Source organism: Notechis scutatus, chromosome 12 (assembly GCF_049901735.1).
Source record: "Notechis scutatus isolate UNSWTSFEM ecotype Mainland chromosome 12, rNotScu1.2, whole genome shotgun sequence".
Taxonomy (NCBI): Eukaryota; Metazoa; Chordata; class Lepidosauria; order Squamata; family Elapidae; genus Notechis; species Notechis scutatus.
This window is the reverse complement of record NC_142020.1, coordinates 2804968-2829303: the sequence shown is the minus strand read 5'-3', so window position 1 is coordinate 2829303 and position 24336 is coordinate 2804968. Positions and strand designations below refer to the sequence as shown.

The window sequence follows — 24336 nt, the reverse complement described above, 5'->3', positions numbered from 1 at the left end:
CATACCCGCAATGACCGATCATACGAGGCGCTGAAGACTTTGGTTTGGTCCGGCGTAGAGATGACTGCCAGAGCGTACACGGTGCCCACGTGTCCTGTGAGGGTGCGAACCTGCTCTTTCGACTCGATATCCCACACCTGGTTCAAAAGGGACCAACGGCCGAGTGTTACCTTCCCATTGCTTCCCCCTTTTGATTCCGGTGGCTCTAGCCATCCGGTCTGCTTGCCAGATCCCAGAAAGAGAGGACTGGAGGGTCTGGGGAAGGGTTGAATGTGGCCCCACTGACCCCTTCCTCCTGGGCTTTGGCCATCCTTACGTGAATGAGATTTTCGTAAGTGCCACAGACGATGTGATGGTTGGTGACCGCGATGGAGTAGACGCTGCCCCCAGATGTCTGCAGGACGTGTACACATTCCAGGTTCCGGATGTCCCAGATCTGGAGCAGAGGAGAGAAAAGGGATGGAATCTTCTTCCTGTTGTGGTTAGCCGGCAGCAGGTACCGGACGGCTGAGGAGAGCGAGGACTCAGATGAGGGGCCAGGACCATTAGGGCGTGGATTGTTGCCTTCAGAGATTGTGGGGACTGGCAACAGCGATGAGGAGGTTCCCAAGGAGCCTGTGCCAAGTGCACATGCACGAAGGATTGCTCGCAGGAAAGAGCAGCTGCAGCAGCACGAGCGACTCGGGAGTAAGGCTGCAAGGTAATGGCCCCTCCTTCAAGAAGATAAAAGCCAGCTGTGAAACAAATCTTCTTTGCAGAAGGCAAAGACGTTTTGAAACTCCAGCCTCGTGGACATTAATTTGGGTTTTGTTGTTTTTTTTTTTTTTTTTTTTTTTTTTTTTTTTTTTTTTTTTTTTTCACTTTTTTTGGGTTTGGTTTATTTTTTGTTTGGTTAGTTTTTTAATGGCACTTTTTTTGGGGAATTTGTGAATCATTAAAAGGTTTCTGTTTCCTTTGGTTCGTGTTTGTTTTATTGGAAAAGGGTTTGGGTCAGAACACTTCCCAGGCTGCAAAGAGCAAGCGGAGCATCTGAGAGCCACACCTACCTTAATGGTTTGGTAGGAGCCACTGTACAGGTGATTCTGGGATGCCACAAGTGCCCGGACCCAGTGGTTAAGGCCGGTCAGCTCCTTCTTCAGTTTCAGCTCAGTGCCAACAATGTCCCAGACCTGATGGGCGGAAGGAGAGCCAGAATCAGGCCTTCAACAGCGATGTACAAAAAGACCAGTATACTAGACTAGTATAAAATAGTAAAAATGTGGTAAGAATTAAAAATGTTAAGATGGGGAATGTTAGAAGAATTTGGTATATGATATAGATTAGTAGGATGTAAGAATAGAATATTAAAGGGAAAACAATGAATATGTATAAACTGTAATGGTTATTGTATGAGAGAGATATACTCAGATGACACACTGTTCAAATGAAAGATGGAATGTTTGTATAAATAAAATTTAAAAAATACAAATAAAACATCTTTTTTGAAAGTAGCGTAATCCCGGGTTACATTTCTTCGTATAGACACAAATTCAATTTCATGCTCATTTTTATGTTCTATTCCATATCTTATTACTGTTTTACATTTTCTACATAGTTTCTCTCCTCTTTTAATTTTCTCAATTTTATTTTAATTATCTCGTCTCGATTCAAATCATTATATTTGTATTTTTTGTCTGTCCTGTTTCAATTTCATTATCTTTTCTCATTAAACAAAGTTTCTCCTAGATGAGAGCAGATATACAAAAAGTCGAAGATAAGGTGGGGACAATGCAATTGGCTATGGAAAGAACTGAAATAAAAATAAAAGAAATAGAGAGGAGGACAGAATGAGCAGAGAGGAACCTAGAAAGGACTGAAGAAGGCTTTAAAAGTATTAATAGAGAAATGGAAGATTCCTTGGTCCAACTTGAGATGGACAGAGCAGCGGCATACCTAAGGTTCCAAAACGTGGAGGAATCTAAAAATGAAGAACTAGCGCAATTAATGGCAGGTTTGTTGGCTGATCTAGTTGGAAAAGAAAAAGATGACTTACTCAAAGAATTCGGAAGAAGTCTATAGGGTGAATACCAGTTACGCAAGGCGTCACAAGTGCCCAAGGGAGATCCATATCCGCTTTTCAAGAAGATACGTGAGAGACCTAATACTTAGAATGGCCAGAGATGAGAGAGTATTATATATGGGCAAAGAGATCATAGTTCTCAAGCAGATTCCGAGAAAAGTGAGGGCCTTAAGGCAAGAATATAAATTTTTAGCTAACCACTTAAATAAAAAGGAATTTCATTTAAATGGCAAATTCCAGAAGGGATGCTAATATGGTGGAAGGGAAGGAAAATTAAAATAGATTCAATAGAACAAGCACAAGACTTTCTAGAACAACTAACCACCACGGAGGATCAACACACTAAGGAGGAAACCCAAGGGAACATGCAGGAAGATCGGAACCGCCATAGGAACAAGGAAGAAAGACCCGTCCAAACTCAAGGAAAAGACAACTTACAACAAGAAAGAGTAGAAACATCCCCATACCTCCTACAAGAAGAGAGCCGTATAATTACGAGACAAAAAGCGAGGCAGACTTAAGTAAATGGAGGAAGGAAGTAAAATCCTTTCCATCAACATAAACGGCCTAAATTCAAGAGCTAAAAGGAAGAGGATTCTAAATAAACTAATAAAACAAAACGTTGATATAGTTTGCATACAAGAAACACACATTAGGAAAAGTGAGGAGAAATTTCTAGATTGTCCAAACTGGGAAAATTATTCACAGCACCAGCAGATGAGCACAAAAAGAAAGGTATTGCAATATATGTGAGAGATGATTTAAAAGCGGAGTTAATCTGGGCGGATCCTGAAGGAAGAACCCTGGTGGTACAAACTTCAATTAATGGCATTACATTTTTACTGGTAGTAATCTATGCCCCAAATGATGATCAAGGTAAATTTTTCAAACATCTTCACCAAAAATAATAGATTTCGGAAATGGCAATATTTTTCTGATTGGCGATTTTAACTCTATTGCTGACTACCGGAAGGATCATAGTAACATGAGTAAGAATAAAAAAGGAAAAAGAGAATTTTGAAGCCATGTAAGGATATGATGTACTAACTGAATCTGGTAGATATTTGGAGAAAACTAAACCCAAAAAAAAGAACAGTTTACCTTTTACTCTAACCCACACAAAATTTGGACAAGAATAGATATGGCTTGGATAAATGGTGAATTAATTAATGAAATCAAAGATAGCGAAATTTTACCAAACGACTGGGCTGATCACAACCCAATTCAAATAACCTGGAGAGGTAGAAGAAAACCAAAAAGAAGATGGACTCTTAACACTCACTTAATAAAAGAAGAAGAATACACTAATAAATTGAAAGAAGAACTGAACTTCTTCTTAAAAGAAAATAATAATGATCTAACTTCTCGAAACAAAATATATGGGACACAATGAAGGCATTTATAAGAGGAACAACTATCTCTTACAATGCTATGAGAAATAAAAGAAAGTATGCCCAACAAAGTAACTTACAACAAGAAATTAAGGATTTAGAAACCCAACTACAAAAGAACCCCAAAATCAAAGAATACAGAATCAGTTAATAACAACTAAACACAATCTAAATTTATTAGAACAAGAAAAATTAGAGAGTAGTCTGAAAATGACTAAACAAATTTATTTTGAGCACGCAAACAAGCCAGGGAGATGGTTAGCCCACAAACTTAAGAAAATGAAAGAAAAAAGATTGATACACCAATTAATGGACGAGAGGGGCAATTTGCAAGAGGAGATAGAGAAGAAAAAAGAGATCACTTTAAATACTTCAGGAAATTATACAAAAAGGAAGACGTTTGTGAGGACAAAATAATGAAATATCTAGAGGAAGCAAATGAAAAAGCAATTGGAGAGGAAGAGATAGAATTATTAAACAAAAATATAACATGGTCCGAACTGAAGTCAGCAATAGAGAATCAAAGTAACAATAAAGCGCCAGGACCGGACGGGATACCTGTAGAACTTTACAAAACAATTATAGAACAAATTGGACCACTGATGCTGGAAGTATTCAATGAGGTACTCCTAGTAGCCAAGATGCCGGACTCGTGGAGGGGAGCCTTAATTTCGCTGATCCCGAAGGAGGACCTAGACCATAGACTTATTAATAATTATAGACCAATCTCGCTCCTGAATGCAGATTACAAACTATTCTCTTCTATAATAGCTAATAGACTAAAACAGGTTCTAAACACACATATCCATGAAGATCAAAATGGATTTCTCCCATTTCGACAAATTAAGAATAATCTAAGAACAGTGATAGACATTTCAGAATACTACGAAGCCCATCCGGAAAACAATTTGCTTTTATGTTTTTGGACGCTGAAAAAGCATTCGACAATTTAAATTGGCATTTTTAATTCAAAAATATACAATATGAACCTTGGCACTAGATTCAAAACGTCGTCACTACAATTTACCATACCCAACAGGCAAATATTCTAATAAATGGGGAACAAACTGACCCGATAAAAATAGAAAAAGGGGTCAGACAGGGTTGCCCTCTCTCTCCTCTGCTTTTCATATTCGCCCTAGAATCTCTTTTGACGTATATTAGGCAAAATTCGAGAATTAGAGGACTGAGGATTAAATCAGAAGAGTACAAAGTACAAGCCTTCGCTGATGATTTGGTTTTTTTCTGGAGGAGCCTATAGAAAAGGACATAACTTATTAGAAGAACTAGAACGATTTGGAGAAGTCGCAGGATTTAAAATTAATAGGGTAAAACGAAATTAATGTCTAAAAATTTAACAGGAGACCAGAATAAAGAACTAGAGACAATAATGGGAATACAGGTGACAAAAAAAATTAAATACTTAGGAATTTGGCTTACTCCACAAAGCAAATCATTAAAAGAAAACAACTATGACAAACTTCTCCAACAATCCAAGAAAGATTTAGATTCCTGAGTACATTACAACTTTCCTTATTGGGCAGGATTGCTCTGATTAAGATGAATATTCTGCCAAAATTTCTATATCTATTCCAGACAATTCCAATCAAATTAAATAAAATTTTTTTTACGAATTAAACAAGATAACACTGAAATTTATTTGGCAGGGGAAAAAGCTAGGATTAATGTAAAAGCCCTACAAGATTTGAAAAGCAGAGGAGGGTTAGGCCTGCCAAACTGGGAAGTATATTACAAGGCAGCCAACCTACTATGGATAAAGGAATGGGTGAATTTAACTAACAAAAGAACACTAATATTAGAAGGCCACGATATGCAGAAAGGATGGCATGCCTTTCTGTGGGAAACTGGGAAACCCAGGCAATCATATTTCCATAGGCATCTTATCAGGGACTCTCTATTAACCAATTGGAAAAAGTACGTAAAAAACTTTATCTAAAAATACCGATTTGGCTATCTCCAATGGAAGCGATAGTACACCCTAATAATTTGGATATAACTAAAATGATTAAGTACGAAAATTTATTAGACCCACAAGGAAAATTGAAAACCCGACAAGAATTACAAGAGCGAGGATTTAAAATTGATCAGTGGGTGTACCTTCAAATTCATAGTAGATATAAACAAGATATTAAGGAATTTGGAATCTACAATAAATTACAGACTTTAGACAAAATTCTATTAGGACCGAGCAAAAAAATATATCTAAATTTTACAAACATTTATTAGAAACTGAATTAGAACAAGAAATTGTCAAAGGAAATATGATTGCGTGGAGCAGAAACGTGGGACGGAGCATTACGCTAGTAGAATGGGAAAGGATCTGGAACAGGAACATTAAGATCACGAAATCAGCAGCTTATAAAGAAAACGCATATAAAATGTTTTATAGATGGCACCTGCCCCCTTCGAGATTGGCGAAGATGCACCCCAACACGAGCCCCAATTGTTGGAAATGTCAAAGCATAGAAGGTACCTTCTTCCATTTGTGGTGGTCGCAAGGAAACCCAGAAGTACTGGCAAAAAAATTAGGCGCTGGCTAGAGGAAATAACCAAGGAACAAATAGAGTACAAACCAGAGTCCTTCCTTCTAGGAATTTTCGATAAACAAATACCCAAAAATCGAAGTATATTGTAATTCATATCTTAACCGCAGCCAGACTGGCATTTGCCCAGTGCTGGAAATTATCTTCCATTCCCTCTGAACATATGGTTATTCAGAAAATTTTACAATGCGCCGAAATGGACAAACTAACCCAAGCACTAAAAATAAAGAATCCTCATCATATTACAACAATTGGAATCCTTTGTATAATTGGCTAAACCAAAGATAGATCATCTCTAGGAAAATGATGGCCGAGGGCCTCCAAGCAGAGATAAAGAAAAGCACCGCCGATGATACTTTTGAAGAAGAAAGGATCTTACAGACAGTCACAAAATATGGTTTTATTTTAACTGTTTTCCCTACTCTATTCTTCCCCTCCCTTACTCTTCCCTTTCCCCTCTCTTAGGCTTTCCTCTCTCTCCCCTCTTGGTCTATGCCAAGGCCTATTTTTCTTTTTTGTTGTACATAATGTGTAGTTGTGTTGTTCTTTTAAAGGTAAAACTAATAAAGTATTTTTCCAAAAAAAAAAAAAAAAACAAAGTTTCTCCTGTAGTTGCTGATTGGAGTATGACACCTTTATATCTTTTAAGTTTATCCATTTAACTCTTATTTAGGCTTCAATATATACCTTAAAGTTTTAACATTCAATATAATACATAACTTCCATTCGGATTCTGCTTGGTACATTCTTAAAATACATACTATATTCTTTAAAAAAAAGATTATAAATATATGTAATTAAAACAACACATTCCATTCCAATTCAATTCTATCATTAATGTTAATATTCATTAAAATCTTAACTTCTGTAACATTACTTTTCAATTGAATATCATACTTCTATGGGAACAGTTATAAGCTTACCATGATTAATTCCCCGCCTCTTCACTTATATTTTATAAAGCATTAATTAATTAAAATGTTCCTGTCCCTTCCTAATTCAATTTTCTCATTTATTTTATTTCATTTATTTTATTAACAAACATTTCACTAAATTACACTAACTATTTTATCCCTCATTTTAATCATACATTGTTTCCAATTTTCTAAAGTTATTTCTATTACTAATATAACAATACAATCTTATGTACCTTTACAGAATCCCTTTTTCAGTTAAATTTTCACCCATTATCTCTAAATAGGCCCTGTTTCTCTATATCTTGTTCCGGTCCTTTGTAACTTCTTTTCTTTTCCTTCTTCCCCCTCTTCTTCTCTCTCCCCTTTTTACACCCATGTCTCTCTATCTTTATTTCTCTCTTCTGTATTCCCCTCTTCTGTTGCTTTCCAATATTATACTTATTTTTCGAATTATTTTTCTTTTCTTTGGTTGTTTTTTTAAGTCTTAAATTCTCCATTCTCTTTCCCCCCTTTCCTTTTTCTTCCCCACATAGAATTACTTGTTCATTGTTCATGGCTTCTTCTTTGTCCCAGTCTTCTTGTTTTGCAGACGTTTCTTGTTGTTTCTCATAGTTCCAAATCTCCATTTCTAAGAATTGAAAAATGAAGCCAAAAGAACCCCTCCCTTTTTGTGCATCTTCTTTATACTTTTTAAGTTCCATTTTCAATTCATCCAGAAGTATAAATTTTTAAACAACCACCCGATTAATTTTAGTCATTCAAATGCAATAACCAGGAATCCAAAAATCACCAAGTAATCCAAATACATGCAGGCTGTTTCTTTTTGCTCTTTTTTTCACTTTCTCTTCCTGGGGTTCTACTGTTTAGTTGCAAAGTTTCAGTTAAAATGTATCTTTTAGAAGTCTTGTTGAAGTTTTACTGTAGATTCCTTTCAATTCCAGGCAGTCTCCTCCCTCTTTCCAGATCCTGCCCTTTTATTCTTTTTCTCTCCTTTCCCGCTTATGGAAAAATTTTTTAATGTCCAGAAATCTTTGTTATCCCTTTGACATTTTGTTTTATTTTCAGCTTAATTACCTGTTGATGTCAAAATGGATTTTTCCAATTTCTTATTTAAGTCTCTTAGTTGTCAATATAGGGAAAGAGAGAGAAGAAAAAACCCCAAACCTTTCCCTTTTCACTTTCCTTCACTGCTTCCGACTCTTCTTTGGGAGCGATGTTATTTTTTGTAAGTTTAAATTCCAGGGTACCTTAGTTGTTGCTTTGCAATTTGACCCGGTCAGCCAAAAACCTTCTCTTCTTATCTTCCTCCTGCACATTCTTTTCCGGTCGAGTTCTTCTTTGAGGTGGCCATTTCTGACCACCGCTACAACCGCCTTCGGGAAAGGGAGTAATGGCCCACTGAGGAGGAGAGATGCGGCTCCCCTCAACCCTGCTGGCAGTCTCCCCCCTCTTCACCACCTCTACGGGGTGGCTTAACCCCGAAACTGCCCGGCTCAGGGCGCTCCAGCGGCGAGTCCAGACCGAAACCACGCACAATTGCAGATTTCTGTCTGTCGCCGAAGAAGCTCAAAACCGGAAGAACTACACAGGTATACCTTTCTATCCCATTTTTTCATCAAGCCCTGTGAGTGAGGCTGAGCTAATCATGCCTCAAAACACTGAAGGTCTTTTCTCACAGCTTCTGGAAGAGGAGAATATTTTTTTTTCTTTTAATGACCCTGTAATCTGTTGCATTGGGGTGGAGTCAGGGCAACTGAATGGAGCTGAGCGTTTACTGGCTAGATGCCCTTCCTGACACCTATGTGGAGTTCACACCAGATATTTTCTCTTTGAACCCAGAGAGAAATATCTGTTCCTACCTAGGATCGAACTCATAGCCTCCTGATTGTGAAATGAAAGTTCCACCTCTAGGTCATTATGCCACCCTGGAAGAAAAGGAACATATTAACATAATAATCATTTTCCTCATCTGGTGCTCTCCAGATGTGCAAGAAGGCAACTTTCGGTGGATATGATGCCTGGGAATTCTGGACAGCAGGTGAGGAAAAGCTGGATTATTAAGCTGAGATGTTCCTTTCCTCCCAGCTCATTGGGGGAGATCTTTAACCTTGCAACAATCCTGCAATGGGCAATTCTGGACAAGTAGGAGAAGAAATCAATTAATAGGGAATGGGGCAGGGTTCAAAAAGTGAAGAGAATGAATAATGCAGCAGGTCTGAACAGCAGACAAAGTAGCAGGAAATGCAAGGAAAAGAGAAGAGGAGAAAGCAAGGAAGATCCTAAATGAGCCCAGAATAATCAGCAGAGAGAAGGGAGCAAATCTAAGTGAACAAACCTCTTTAGGCCGGGAAAAGAAAAGATGGAATGGATGGAAAGGACCAAAAAGGTTTTTTGTTTTCCCCACTCCTCTGCATCAGAAAACTGTACCTTAATAGCTTTCAGAGAGCCACTGAAAAGCATGTTGTGCGAGGAGACAAGAGTGCACACGGGATTGTCGTGTGCACGGATGGTGTTGACCTTCAGCAGGGTCTGAATATCCCAAACCTGTCAAAAGTCAAAAAGGATATAGATAAGTGGCATATAGATGGCTTTATTGCACCTAATGCAAGAGCAGGGGTCTCTGAACTAGGCAACTTTAAGACTTGTGAACTTCAGTTCTCAGAATTCCACAGCATAGCTGGCTGAGAAATTCTGGGAGTTGAAGTCCGCAAGTCTTAAAATAAGTCATCTCCAATAGCTTTGGAGACCCCCTGCACAAGAGAATTATCAGTGACTTCTTCTCTTCCCCTTCCTGGAGAAAGCCAAAGCGAGTACCCCCCCCCCCCTATAATCCCGCCTCCCAAAATCAACCACTTACAATAATGGTGCAATCAGCTGAGCCGCTATACAGTTTGTTCCTGGCCAAAAGAAACAAAAGGAAATCAGAGAGCCAGAAGACATTCGTTGGCACATTTTTTTCTCTCTCTCAAAATCATGAAAAAAAGATAGGGATTGTGTAAATTTCCCCCAGAAAAATGCAAACTGCCACTTCTGTTGTAAAACTGAGCTACTGGAAGAGTTTCCATTATTCGATTAATGACACACGTTCCAAATCCCTCGAAAAACCAGAATAACAGAGTTGGAAGGTTAAGCAGGAAGCCCTGTACTACTCTAGATACGTGGCTGTCCCGTCTCTTTCTTAAAACCTCCAGCGATGGAGCAGCCACAACTTCTGAAGGCAAGCCGTTCCATTGGTTGATTGTTTTAACTGTCCTTGGTTCCAGGTTGCTTCTCTCCTTGATTAGTTTCCACCCATTGCTTCTTGTCCTGCTCTCTGGTGCTTTGGAGCAGGGGTCACCAACCAGTGGGCCAGGGACCACTGGTGGTCCACGAGAAAATGTTGGCGGTCTGCAGAAAAATGTCACCCCCAAAGCAATTAATTCAGGCTGTGCGGGAACACAAGGCTTGCGTCGCTTGCATTGCAAACGACACGAGGTAGTGAGGGGAGGGGAGAAAGGGCGGAGGGGAGGAACTCGCCCCACACCTGGCCTGGCCACCAAGTTGCTTCTTTCAGCTTCTTTCTTCTTCTGCTTTTGGCTGCATGCAAGGAAAGCAGCAAAAGTCTTTCTTTCTCTCTCCCAAACTCCGCCACAAATGAGTCTTTGGGACCCTGAAAGGCCTCCTGCTCCAAGAGGCTGTGCCGGCAAAGATTCATTTCTGGTGGAATTTGGGGGAGAGAAAGAAAGACTTCTGAGGCTTCTGCTGCTTTCCTTGCATGAAGCCAAAAGTCTCTCTCTCTCTCCCCCACCCCCCGAGAACGGAGCTGGAGATGGTATCCTGCGATCCCAAATAAAGAACAATTGATCGGTAGGAAAACGAGGTGGGGAATTTTCCTGCAGACTTTTTTGGGGGGGATTTTCCCAGGGTCTCTGGTCCGTGGGGTTTAAAATTTGGAGTTTGGTGGTCCCTGAGGTCCAAAAGGTTGGTGACCCCTGCTTTGGAGAATAGCTTGACCTCCTCTTCTTTATGGCAGCCCCTCAAATATTGGAACACTGTTATAATGTTTGGCCCTAGTCCTTCTTTTCATTAAACTAGACATACCTAGTTCCCGCAACTGTTCTTCATATGTTTTAACCTCCAGCCCCCTGATCCTCTTTGTTGTTCTTCTCTGCACACTTTTCAGAGTCTCAACATGTTTTTTTTTATATCGTGACAACCAAAACTGGTTGCAATATTCCAAGCGTGGTCTTACCATCATGAAATGGTACAAACAATTCAAGTGATCTTGATTCTATCTGTTAATGCAGGATTGCACTGGATAAAAATGCAAAGCCACACCATCCACACACATGAGTTCAGTTTGAATATAACTTTCAAAAAAATCAGGTTTTCCTGGCGCTCAAATTTAATTCACATTGTCATTTGAAAAATCAGGCATTTCCCCCATTACTGAAAACAGGGCCAGGATTCACACAATGTTTTTTTTTTAAATGAGAAGTGCCTTGTTGAGTTTAAGAAAACAATGAGCAGAACTAAAATCTAACTATCAGTCTTTGAGTTTATATCAAGTATTTTTTCTCCTTGGCTGCTTGCTAATGGGTAGACTTCAACTCCCAGAATTCTCCAGCCAGCTGGAGTTGAAGTCCACCCATCAGCAAGCGGCCAAGGAAGGGAGACTCTGCTTTATACAGCAGAACAGCGGAAGGCAATGAGGCTGGTGGCTGACTCACCCCTGGATGCAGAGTGCCAGGACAATCCCATCGTGACCTTCCAGGGTCTTTTGGCACTTGTAAGTGGTACAGGTATCCCACACCTAGTGGGGAAACAAAAGATCACATAACTGGACTCAAGGGCAACCAGACCCAGGGCAGGAAGTCAGAGCATGTGCCAGAGCTGGGGAGGCAGGAAGCACCTGGCCTGTCACGTGTCCACCTGCTTTCCTCTCTTTCCGACAAAGAAAGGAAGCAGGTAGGCAGATTTGAGATCTGGATGCAAAGAAGTGCAGTTCCCAGCAGTTTTCCTGATGGCACAGAGGCCAGGAAGGGAGGCGGGAGTTGTGTCTGGGAGAGCAGCCTCCTACGTTTACCCCTTTCCCTCAAATCTGGAGTGGACTACGTTGAAATGCCCACTTCTATGGCCTGTTCTGACCCAGCTCCCCAAACACGGCAGTTAAATCAACTATTTCTTTATTAGGAGCGCCAGCAAAAAGTTTATCTCTCAATGCAGCCTAACAAGTCTGTCCGGCAGGGAGATGAATAATTGTCTGCCGCACCTATTCATCTCCACCCCCTGCCTTTTATCCCCAGAACTACTAGGGTGGGGGTTCGCTAGCAGTGGTGGCTCTTCCATCCCAAGGACCGGCCCATAGATTTCCACTGCTCTCCTCTCGTCTGCCTTCTACGCATCCACATTTCAGGCACTGGACCCAGCTGTTCCTCCCCTTCCTCATCAGCCACCTCCAGACCTGCGGGCTGTTGACTCTCCACCTGAGGGCTGACGACGGCGAAAAAGAGGCTGAAGGAGTGCCTGGCCTTCTCTTCCAAAGAGAGAGTGAAAAGGTCGAAAGGGACTCGGTGCCTTGCCTAGCATTGTGCCTTCACAACAGACAGCCCTTTTGGGGGAATTTCCAAGTCCTCTCTCACTGTCGTGAATACCATCTGCCAAAAAATGAGCTGAGGTGGGTCTTTCAGCCCTAAATTACATCAAGCTCCAAGGTGAGAGGACAGCAGAGAGTCCATACATGGAGAATCCCCAAATTGATAAACAAGGGCTCCCTCATCGTTCGGGTCCCCAATTATGACATGCGTCACTAATTCTGAATGAATTATGGATTTTGAAAGCAGGCATTATCTAAAAGCAGTATAGCAATAGCACTTAGACTTATATACCGCTTCACAGTGCTTTACAGCCCCCTCTAAGTGGTTTACAGAGTCAGCCTCTGGCCCCCAACAATCTGGGTCCTCGTTTTACCCACCTCAGAAGGATAGAAGGCTGAGTCAATCTTGAGCCTGGTTAGATTTGAACTGCCAAATTGCAGCCAGATGGCAGTCAACACAAGCCTGTAATGCTGTACTACAACCACTGTGCTACCGAGGCTCAGCAGAATTCCCTTTCTCAACCAATGGAGGAAAGGATCGTTTTTACTTAGAAACCCAAGTTGAGACAGGTCTGACTGACACCTGGTTGAGAGCAAGAGGATGTGCTTTTCCCGAACGCCCCTCGAGTCTATGGTGCACCCCATGCAAAAATTAAACTAAAAATAAGCATCTTGCCTTGATGGTTTTGTCAGAAGAGCCACTGAAGAGCAAGTCACCAATGGAATAGACACAGAGGCACCAGACGGGGCCCTGGTGGCCAACGAAAGTGCCCTTGCACTTGAAAATCTGTTGAGGGTCATAGGCTGCAAAGGGGGACAAAAAGAGGTGTGTTAATGCACAGCAGCCCAATCCCCGAGTCTTGGAAAAGGCATGTCGTTTTACAGGTGGGAGAGAAGCAGCCAAGGCTCAAAGTGAGGGCCTAACTAGCCCAGCATCCTTTTCCCAAGAAAGGATGTGGCAAACTTGCAACCCTAACACCAAGGTGCTCAGCCATTAAACAAAGAAATTCTACATATCTCTCAGCACTTATAGTGATAGAGGTAGTCCTTGACTTATGACCATTAATTGAGCCCCCAAATTTTTGTTGTTGTTCAGCGAAACATTTGTTAGGTGGATTTTAGTCCATTTTACAACCTTTCGTGTCACCGTTAAGTGAAACTTGGTTCCCCCGTTGATTATGCTTGTCAAAGATCACAAAAGGGAATCACGTGGCCATGGGACACTGCAACCGTCATAAATATGAACCAGTTGCCAAACACCCAGGGATGGGATTCTACCAGTTAGGACCAGTTCTATAGAACTGGTTGTTACGATTCTGTGCAGTTCGGAGAACCAGCAAATCGCGCCACTGGCTGGCCCCTCCCTTCCCCTCCTGTGGGATTTCTGCTTTCTAGCCAATCTAGATCGCTGTTGTACTGCTTTGCCTTCACCCAAGAGGCTTCCCTGAGGTCCAGTCAGGGGTGTTATTCAGGGGGTTGGGGGAGAAGTGGCCTGAGAGTAGAGCTGAACCTTCCTTAGGACTGAAGCTTCTATTTTTCAGTGCAGACTCAGACAGCAGATTGCAGAAAGGTAGATCTGTGAGTGAATCTGTGATTCTGCAAGCAACTCAATCTGCTTTGCCTGATTTTGGGTAAAAGTTGCTCTTTATATACATACATACATACATACATACATACATACATACATACATACATACAATATTATATATATGTTTTCTTAAGTTTTCACGGGTACTTACATGTATGATATTCAGCTTTGTTCGGGTATTTTCCCACGTCATTATAGTTGTGCTTTTAAAGTTGTAGCAACGTTTCGGCAGAATCTCATCTGCCATCATCAGGCTTCTGTATTGAGTTCGTCTGTGAGTCAGACTTTTACAGTTGTTTCAGTTTTAAATTTGGGGCTAGCCTACTGCTGTGCCAGAATGGTTTTTTCTTCATCCTGATTGGTTGGAAGTCTTGGTCTGTATTGGTCTTGGAGTTTGCTGTGTTCTGCTTGATTGGTGTTTCTAATATCATCTGTCTGTTTTGTGGCTTTTTTTTGTCTTGATTGGCTGGAAACATTGTGTTCCTGTATTGGAGGCTTTTAGTGCAGCCAAGTAAATGTGCCGAGTAAATGGACGGCTATCATTTATTAGGAAGCTAGGTTTCATCTGGGTGCCTGGTTGGGGTGTGTTTGAGCTGGAGGTATTAGGGGGGATCTGTTTGTGCCCAGGTGTTGCCTGGCTTGTGGTGTGGAGATTTGTTTGTTTGTGAGTGCAGGCTTCCAAATAATTGACAGTCTAGTGGAATCATTTCTTCTATTCATGTTTTCAGGTCTTTTTTCAATCTCTATGGCTTCTCTGATAATTCTGTAGCTGGGGTTTTCTATAGTGGCTAGAGTTTTGGTGCCATTGAAGTTGATGCTATGACCTGTGGCTTTCATGTGTTGGACTAGTGAGGAAGTGTGTTCCAGCTTTTTTACTGCATTTTTGTGTTCATCCAGGCGGGTACTTATTCTTCTATTGGTCTGTCCAATGTATGTGGTAGGGCATGATGCACAGGGGACTTCATATATGCCTTGGTTTTCCAGGTAAATTTTATCTTTGGGGTTTCTAAGGATGGCTGCTATTTTTCTGTCTGTTTTGAAGGCAGTCTTGATGCGATGCCTGTGTAGTATCTTACTGATTTTGTCTGTAGTACCTCTTATGTAGGGCAGGACAGCTGTTCCATAGGTCTGTTCATCTTCTAGGTCTCCATTATGTCTCAGTGTGTTTTTGTGGATCAAGCTGGCGATTTTGCTTTTGTGGAAGTACTGACAGCCAACGGCTTTTTTTCTTCATCCTGATTGGTTAGGAGTCTTGGTCTGTCAACCAATCAGGATGAAGAAAAAACCATTCTGGCACAGCAGTAGGCTAGCCCCAAATTTAAAACTGAAACGGCTGTGAAAGTCTGACTCACATACGAACACAATACAGAAGCCTGATGATGGCAGATGAGATTCTGCCAAAACGTTGCTACAACGTTAAGAGCACAACTAAAATGACGTGGGAAAATACCTGAACAAAGCTGAATACCATACATGTAAGTACCCGCAAAAACTTAAGAAAACACACACACACACACAAGTAAGTATATATATATATATATATATATATATATATATATATATATATATATATATATATATATATATATTCAATATTTACATATTTACAATATTTACATACAAGACATGCTCAGCCAGTCACGTGACTACCAAGCCACGTCCAGTCAACAAGCCACACCCACCCAATCACATGACCAAGCCACACCCACAAATTAGGCCAGGCCCACAGAACCAGTTGTTAAGAAATTTGAACCCCACCCCTGCAAGCACCTGAATTTTGATCATGTAACCACAGCAATGCAATGGTTGTTAAGTTGAGGTTCCCAGAGGTAGTGAAAATAGTACTTTAAAACAAAATACTTGTGTGAAAAGTGCTTTTTAAGCTGCTTTGAATTTACTGCCAAGCAGTTTCGGCAAGTGATTCATACACACCCCCAGCGAAAGAAAAGGCGATCAGAAATGAAAGTACGATCAACATACCATTAAATAAGAAAAAAAAGTAAATAGTGCACCCGTTAACATTCTTTGAATTAAATCTATTTTGGATGAAGGAAAAAAATTGTAAAACTGGAAAAAAAATTGCATAATCAAGTTCCAGCCTCAGATGATCCAGTGCAATTATTTGTTTCACTTGCTACGTTTTCCAACACAAAGTTGTTCTTACTAAAGAGGGGAAAAAACACCAAACGGGTCTAACTAATTCTCATTCTGAAAGCAGAATGTCTCAGTCAGTAATTAGAAATTTTACATGATAAAGAAGAAAAGTTTCTCTACCCCCAGAAACCCAGAATCTCCCCTTCTGACCAAGGAGAAAGAAAAGGTAGATACTCACAGCCCAGAATCCCCATGTTTAGCCGGGCATTGATATGAGACAGTTCATCCTGCAGAGAGAAAGAAGGCACGTGATAAAGGCCAAAAGGGGGAAAAATGTGAATTGTGGCACCGAGGCATCACACACACACACACACAAATCACTGTCCATTTTGAATTCATAGCGAAAAGAGGAAACTTGAGAGTTCACAAGGTTGATGCTACATGGAACAAAATGGTGACTGAATCTGGATGTTCTGCTTTGGATACCCCAGAGCCCCCTCCCACAAAGTAACAAGGAAAACAAGTTGTGAAGAGGAAGTGTATGTCCTAGACAATCCTGCAGACTCTGCCGCACTTACATGCCGTGTCCTGGATAGAAGGAAGTGAACTTCCCATCATCCTTTTCTGCTGTCCTCACCACTCTCTACACCGCCTTCCTGTCCGAAGCAGTAATGCTTCCAAACTGGCCATGTGATGGGATGCTCTGATTGTCCCTCTGTAGAAAGTGGCAAGGACAGGGGAAGGAAGATGTACTTTTCTCATGCGACGCAGAAAATGCAGGCGCTGCTGTGCCCATTTCACTAGGGTCTCACTATTAAGTGACCAAACTAGCCTACTCATTAGCTCACTAGCCTACCCAGAAACATGAGGCTGCTAACGACCTCCACAGGTGAATCATTAATACATGGAAGTGTGTGGCTGTGCCTGCCTTCTCTGAAATTGACAATGATCTCTTTAGTTTCCCCTATGTTTAAAATAAGGCTGTTTTTGTTACACTAGTTCGCCAAACCCTCTACTTCCTTGCGGTAACCACCCTCATTGTCACCTTGAATAATGCCCACTACTGTTGTATCATCCGCATACTTCACAATATGGTTGATGGCAAACCTAGCACAACAGTCACAGGTCAGCAGGGTGAACAACAGTGGACCTGAGGAGAACCTGTGCTCAAGAAAATGGTGTTAGAACCAGTAGTCCCAACTCGCACATACTGGGGGGCCTATCAATGAGAAAATCAAGAATCCAGTTGCACAAAGGAATGGTAAAGCCTAAAAGGCCCCGCTTGTCTACTAGACGCTGAGGACTGATTGTATTAAATGCCAAAGTGAAGTCGACAAACAGGAGTCGGGATTTGTGAACCCCAAGCCTCCCTAACAATGACTGGCAGGGGCACTGCTAAGGAGCACTTGGATCTGTTTTGTAAGCCTTGGCTTCTGGAACCATGCTGTGTACCACTGTTTGAACTGTAATTTAGTGAGAAAATGAAGAGCTGCGTTTACAGAACAAATGAACTTCCAAAGCGCCAGAAGGGCAGGACAAGAAACAAAGGTTGGAAACTGATCAGAGAGAGAAGCAACCTGGAATTAAGGAGAAACTTCCTGACAGGACAATTAACCAGTGGAACAGCTGGACACCAGAAGTTGGGAATGCACCAACACTGGAGGTTTTTAAGAAGAGACTAGAGAGCCACTTGTCTGAAATGGTATAGGGCTGTGATGACTTGAACCTATGGCACGTGTGTCACAGGTGACACACAGAGCCATTTGTGCGAGCCCCAGCCAAACTTACCTGCACTGCGCATGCGTGCGCCTCCCAGCTGATTCTTGGCCCATTTGAGGCCCTTTTTGGCCTCCTAGAGGCTCGAGGGAAGTCTCTGCAGCCTCGGGAGGCCGAAAAACGGGCCTTCTGGAAATACCAGAATTGCCGAAACGGGTCCGTTTTTTGGCCTCCAAAGGCTGTAGAGACTTCTCTCGAGCCCCCAGGAGGGTGCAAATGGCCTCCCCCGGACTCCAGAGACCCTCTGGAGGCTGAAAATGGGCACTTCCGGTATTTCCGGAAGGCCTATTTTTTCAGCCTCCCAAGGTTGCAGAGGCTTCCCTCGAGCCTTTGAGAGGGCAAAAAAGGCCTCAAATAGGCCAAAAATCAGCTGGGAGGCACACACATGCGCAGTGCAAGTAAGGGGGCAGTGTGGGGGGGGTGTTCGGCACATCACAAGAAAAAGGTTCGCCATCACTGGTATACAGTCTCCTGCTTGAGCAGGGGGCTGGACTAGAAGACCTCCAAGGTCCCTTCCAGGGCCATTCTGATTGGATTGATTGAACTGAAGGTTTTTTTAACTGGTTTGTAAAGATTCCAGAGGAAAGAAATCAGGTCTTGTTCAGACAATTCCACATTTGTTTTAGTCGTCGTTTTTACTCTGTCCTTTAGTCGCCATTTATTTATTCATCCGTCTGCCCACCCACCTATCCCTGCATCCAACCATCTGCATGTCACCTCAACTTCTCCGAGCAACCAAGATGCAGGGAAACACAGGAGCCAATTGGCAAGTTTGTGTTTGTAAAATGGCCTTTCTCTTTCTGGTGAGAAGTGAGGTGTGTGTGTGTGTGTTATTCCGAGATAGAGAAGATTAACACATGCACATGTCCTATATGATTGTTGGGGGGTCTTTATTGGGGGGTTTTAAAGACTTGAACTTTGACTGGATGTGAGAGGTGAGAATTTGGCAGGTTTGTGAGTTTTCTGGTTGATACTTGTGGGTTTGGTGTCAGCCAAAAAAGCAGGAAACTGTGTTTTACCTTTTTTAATGAACTATTTTTGATCAGTTATTAGTCTTACCTGGAGGCTTTGTATAGGTAGTCCTCGACTTACAACAGTTTGTTTAATGACTATTCTAAGTTACAACAGCACTGAAAAAAGTGACTTGACCGTTTTTCAGTTACGATCTTTGCAGCATCCCCATGGTCATATAATCAAAATTCAGACGCACAACAACTGATTCATATTTATGACGGTTGCTGTGTCCCAGAGTCATGTGATCACCTTTGCAACCGCCTGACAATGGGGAAGCCAGATTCACTTAACAGCCATGTTATTAATTTAACAATTGCAGTGATTTGCTTAACAACTGTGGCAATAGCAGTCGTAAAATGGAGCAAAATTCACTTAACTATCTCACTTAAAAACAGAAAGTTGGGGCTCAGTTGCGGATGTAAGTCGAGGACTCCTGTATTATTTTATCAGGCTGCATTCATTTCCGTTGCATGAAACTGGCATTTTGTGGTGTGTCTTCCGGCCAATGCACGGGAGGGAGTGTGGAGGCAAGATTCCCTGTTTTTGCCACATGCACACATGATTTCCAAGCTGCCCCACTGCACTTTCAAACCCCTTTGCCCCCTCCCCCTCCCTTTCTGTTGGGAACTCTAAAAAGACATAGAAATATTTTATGAGTTGACACACAGGAGGAGAACAAGTGAGAACCCAGCTCCTAACATGCTGGGGAAAGTTGTTCCCAAAAGTTCCAGGCCCACCCACTCCAAGCTCTGGGGGAGGAAACGGCACTCACTGTCATGGCTGCAAATGTCCTATCCAAGCTTCATGAGATGATAGCCTGACATTAGTAATTGGGGGTGGGGGGGGGGGGGGAGAGAAATTGGACTGTAAAAAAGGGGAGTGGTGGAAGCCCAGCTGAGCCTTGTGAGAAGCTTCAGCCAGCCAAGTCAACTACTGATATGACATCCCAAAGGTGTCAACTGAACTTTCTATTTTTCTTTGAAGACCAATCTACAACACAGTCCTTTCAGCAGTTAGTCTAAGAAGGCTCCACACCCTTTCGCACCACTCAGGTGACCCCCAGGACACAGACAAACCTCCAAGTGCTTCAACAACCCTCTAAAAGGATGCAAACAACCAGCTGCCTGCAAGGAATATCAATCCTTCCATTCCCCACCATCTCATCAGAACTGAAGAAGCTTCTTGGATGAGAAGTGAAACGTCTTCAAAGAAAAACCAGAAAGTCCAGTTGCCTCCTGAAAAAGGACCTTTGGGACAACCAGGACCTGGTGGACTAAGAATCTCCATAGACATTGACTGATATGAAGAGCTGGGAACCGAGAACCTCCTTCCTAAACAATATACAAGCACCTGGGTGGACATTTACAGATACCTGGGAGATGGGGGGGGGGGGGGCGGGGAGGAAATTTTACTTTGTATTGCTTGCACAGGAAAACCTCAGATTCAGCTGATGCTAACTCTGTAACCACCTAAGCTTCAGTAAAGTATAGTCTTGGCAAAACCAAAGGGCCAGGAATCTTTCTTTGCTAGGTCAGAGGTTTCCAACCTTGGCAACTGTAAGACTGGTGGACTCCAACTCCCAGAATGCTAGGAGTTGCAGTCCTCCAGGCTTAACAGTTGCCAAGGTTGGAGCCCCCTGTGCTAGATGACCGAGCGGGACAGTTGACACTCACGTTGAGCATGGAGGCATCTCGCCGGAACTCCATCAGGTCTTCGCTCAGCTTGCTCTGGTTCTCATCCAGCACATCTGAACAACGAGAGTTAGGAAAATGGGACATATGATTTCTGGTTGCAAATGCAAATAAATCATTAAAAACCCCTGAGGCTTCATACCTAAACTAATCCCAATCCGTGTTAGTCCCTTGCACCAAAAACATTCTGCTGAAAGTTCTTGCAGTGAACACTGTTATAAATTTAGTAGATAAATAACATATTTCTTTATACGGAGGAATCTTTTTCTGTCTCAATTTGGTCATTTATGATCATTTGGTTATGGCACTTGGACTAACCATCCAACCATGCAGTTTTACTTCCTAGAGCCATGATGCCGAACCTATGGCACGCGTAACCAGCGGTGGCACACAGAGCCCTGTAGGCACGCCCGCTGTCGCCAGCTGCTCTTCCATGTTCTGTTGCATGCATGTGTGCACTAGACAGCTGGTCCGGCATGCATGTGTGCATGGCCAGCTGCCCTCTTTCGGGTTCCGTCGCACAGCTGGTTTTCGTGCAAAGACCAAAAGGTCCAGCTAGGATGATCAGCAATGGGATACATATTTGATTTCCTTTGCTATTCTGGTAAGTAAGTAAGTAAGTAAGTAAGTAAGTAAGTAATCCCCTCTTTCAATTTTGAATTAGAACTGTGTATGAACAATTTTTGGTCCCTGGGAGCTGTGTCAGATTTTCTTTTTTTTATGGCAGGTAGGGCTAGCTGGATGTTTTTAAAAAGTGGAACCCTGATTCTCCAAAGAAACCACAGAGCAGAACGAATTGCTCCAGAATTGTATTTATTTATTTAGGATCCTTTAAGTCAGTTTTTGACTCCTGGTAACTGCCTGGATGAGTCCCTGCAGTTTTCCTAGAAACATTCTTAGAAATGGTTTAGGCCTTGCCTCCTCCTCCTCCTCCTTGGGACTGAGAGGGACTGGCCTGGGTCATCCAAGGGGCTTCATGTCTAAGGTGGGACTCTCAGCCTCCTGGTTTCTAGCCTGATGCCTTAAGCCCTGCACCAAACTGGCTCCCAAGATATTATAAGAATGGATCAATCAGGAGAACGAGAAGGCAACTCTGGAAGGTGGAGGGGTTTCTAGGTGGGCCACTAAGGCAGAGTGACCCGCTTTCTGTAGAGACTCACCAAACTTCAGTTCCAAATTCTTCTCCAGCTGGTCTATCTTCTCAGAAAGCTTGCCCAGCATGGAGCGCAGGAAGGCAATCTCCTGGTCCTTCTGAGCCATGGCCACTTGCATCTCATGGAAGCGGTCATCCGTTTGCTGGAGGAACTCCTTCAAACCCTCAAATTTGCACATTTCCAGGTGAGTCTCGTAGGTATCCTGGTTTCCTATGAATGTACACCTAGCGGAGAGGAAGCAAGTTATTCAGGATGAGAAGTTCCTCTTCAAAACTGTGGTTTTACCTAAGACGAGCTGTGCTCCAAGATCACATCAGAGTGAGCTTTAGTTTGTTTTACTGCACTAAAACAATTTTTCAGGCCAAGGTTTGCACTTGGCCTCAAAACAACTCAGATCCACCCTCAACAACTAGTCGATAGCAGAAATTCCACAGACACAACATGGTCAAATAATCCCCATATTTAAAGACTGATGCTTGGACAGAAAAACACTCATCCTGCAAATATTGCAATTGTACCAATGTACCAGAATAGGTGAAAACATTTTGGACATTAGATTTCCAAGCCTGTCTGAAGACTTCCGATAAAAGGAAAGCAAGATTTCACAAGACATTCCAAGGTTCTTACTGTGAGTGAAGTCCTTTCTTGTGTGCTACTGCCAAGCCAGGCTTCCCCCAACCCCTGTTTGATCCTCATTTTCCCCCTCTTCTGGAAATGCAAACTTCAGTCTTCTCCCTCTTAAAATTTCATTCTGCTTGCTGTGAACTACTGATGAAGCTGTCTAGAAATTTTTGAATTTTCTCTTTCTGCTCTAAAAACTTAGTCATTCCCCTTAGTTTTGTGTCATCTTTAATATCCTTTCATCCAGTTTTATTATCCTTTCATCCAGTTTTTAATAAAATGTTGAATGGCCCTGGGTGCAAGAAGGAATCCTGTGGTGCTTTACTAGATGCTTCCTTCCAAGAGCATGAGGTGTCATTTATGAGTATTCCACAAATGCAATCATTTACTCATTTTGTGAATCCATCTGTGTCTTTTAGCATATACAGAATTGTTAATTGTTAATGGTTAATTGTTCTCACTGTGAGGAAATGTCTTCTTAATTCCAAGTTGCTTCTCTCCTTGATTAGTTCCCGTCCATTGTTTCTTGTCTTGGCTTCTGCGGCTTTGGAAAACATATTGACCCCCTCTTCTTTGTGGCAGCCCCTCAAATATTGGAACACTGCTCTTGTTATGGTCTCAGGAAGCCTTGGTCAGAACACTGGGTGTCTAACCACCCTGCTTTCTAGATGTCTCCCAAGGACAACATAAGTCACTTTCTTCCAAGGTTCTAAGTCATCTTCTGTACCCACTTCTTCTCTGTTGGTAAAGACTCAGTGTAGGATAGCAGACCTAACCTTTAGATCTTGTTCTTTCACTTTCTGACAAATGAAGCTGTCAGCAAATTGGTTCAGGATTCACTTTATCTCTAACTTTTTGGCAGAGTACAATTTCCAGATGTCAGAATTGTTGAAAATTCCCATTGTTGCTTTGAGCATCTGAGACAAAAATCCTCATCCATATTTTTTGCCTGTCCAGGCAGCTTTGTAATAACAATGATATCATTTCAGTTTCTCTCTATTTTTTTCTCTCTATTTTTATTTCCACTCAGAATCTCTTAACGGGATTTCCATGATACAATTGTGAATTTGTGCATGGGCATTTTTTAATCTACAGCACAATGCCCTCCCCACCCCCTTCCATTGACTTTGTTCCCCCTGAGTTAAGTTGAGGCTTTCTAGGCCTATGCTCATTGTTGGTCATTATGCTTCAGTGATGGCCATTTTTGTCCTTTCTCGTTGGGGTTTCAAATTCTGTTTGTTTCGCGAGAATGCTCTGAGACTGCTGTGAAATATTGCTGAGACTGTGAGTTGTACTTCCTCCTGATTTCATCTTTGTAGACTCCAGCCAGTCTCTAAGTCCTGCCTCTATCCTGGAGGCTCTCTTCTTTGTCTCTCCACTTCAGGCTTTCCTGATGAGATTAACCATGTGGCTGCTAAGAGCATCCTTCCTAGTCAGGGTAAGACATAGCCCAACTCTTACCTAGATCCTTCAGGTTGATGGAGTGGTCAAGGAACCCAAACCCTCCTTGTTATTAGGCATGCTTCTCCGCTGGTTGTCATCCGGATCTCCAATGTTTCTGCAGTGTTCTTGCTCTCAGCTGCCAAAGAAACGGGGAGGGGGGCACAGACATTTGTCCTGGGGAAGCAAGCTGGTGTGAAGTAGTCCCATGAGAACTGGAAAGAAGGTTTGCACTCATGAATTATGATGCTGCTGAGTGGAGTTGTTTACACTCCATCAAGGCCAAACGTCCTGTGACGCCAGATGTGAGAGATACCTGCAGAGGAGCCTTCCCATAACACCATACCGGACGTTGATTGGATTCTCAGTGCTGGACCTTGGGGGGAGGGATTTAGGGTGATTTTCAATGTGTAACTTTCGGCGTTTTGACTCAGATCTTGCCTTGCTTTTGC

General features: G+C 42.2%; 1 protein-coding gene across 4 annotated transcripts in view; it reads right to left on the bottom strand.

Moving 5' to 3' along the window:
• Positions 1–24336, bottom strand: part of TRAF7 (TNF receptor associated factor 7) — a 55489-nt gene that overhangs the window by 5306 nt on the left and 25847 nt on the right. For all 4 annotated transcript variants that reach the window (XM_026684370.2, XM_026684372.2, XM_087973118.1 and 1 more), the window contains 10 exons: positions 21830–22047; positions 20652–20725; positions 16427–16475; positions 13183–13310; positions 11641–11723; positions 9789–9828; positions 9359–9475; positions 1047–1169; positions 317–436; positions 6–137 (listed from right to left, as the gene is read on the bottom strand). In XM_026684370.2, the coding sequence (XP_026540155.1) occupies positions 6–137; positions 317–436; positions 1047–1169; positions 9359–9475; positions 9789–9828; positions 11641–11723; positions 13183–13310; positions 16427–16475; positions 20652–20725; positions 21830–22047 (1084 nt within the window). The remainder of the gene's footprint in view (positions 1–5; positions 138–316; positions 437–1046; positions 1170–9358; positions 9476–9788; positions 9829–11640; positions 11724–13182; positions 13311–16426; positions 16476–20651; positions 20726–21829; positions 22048–24336) is intronic.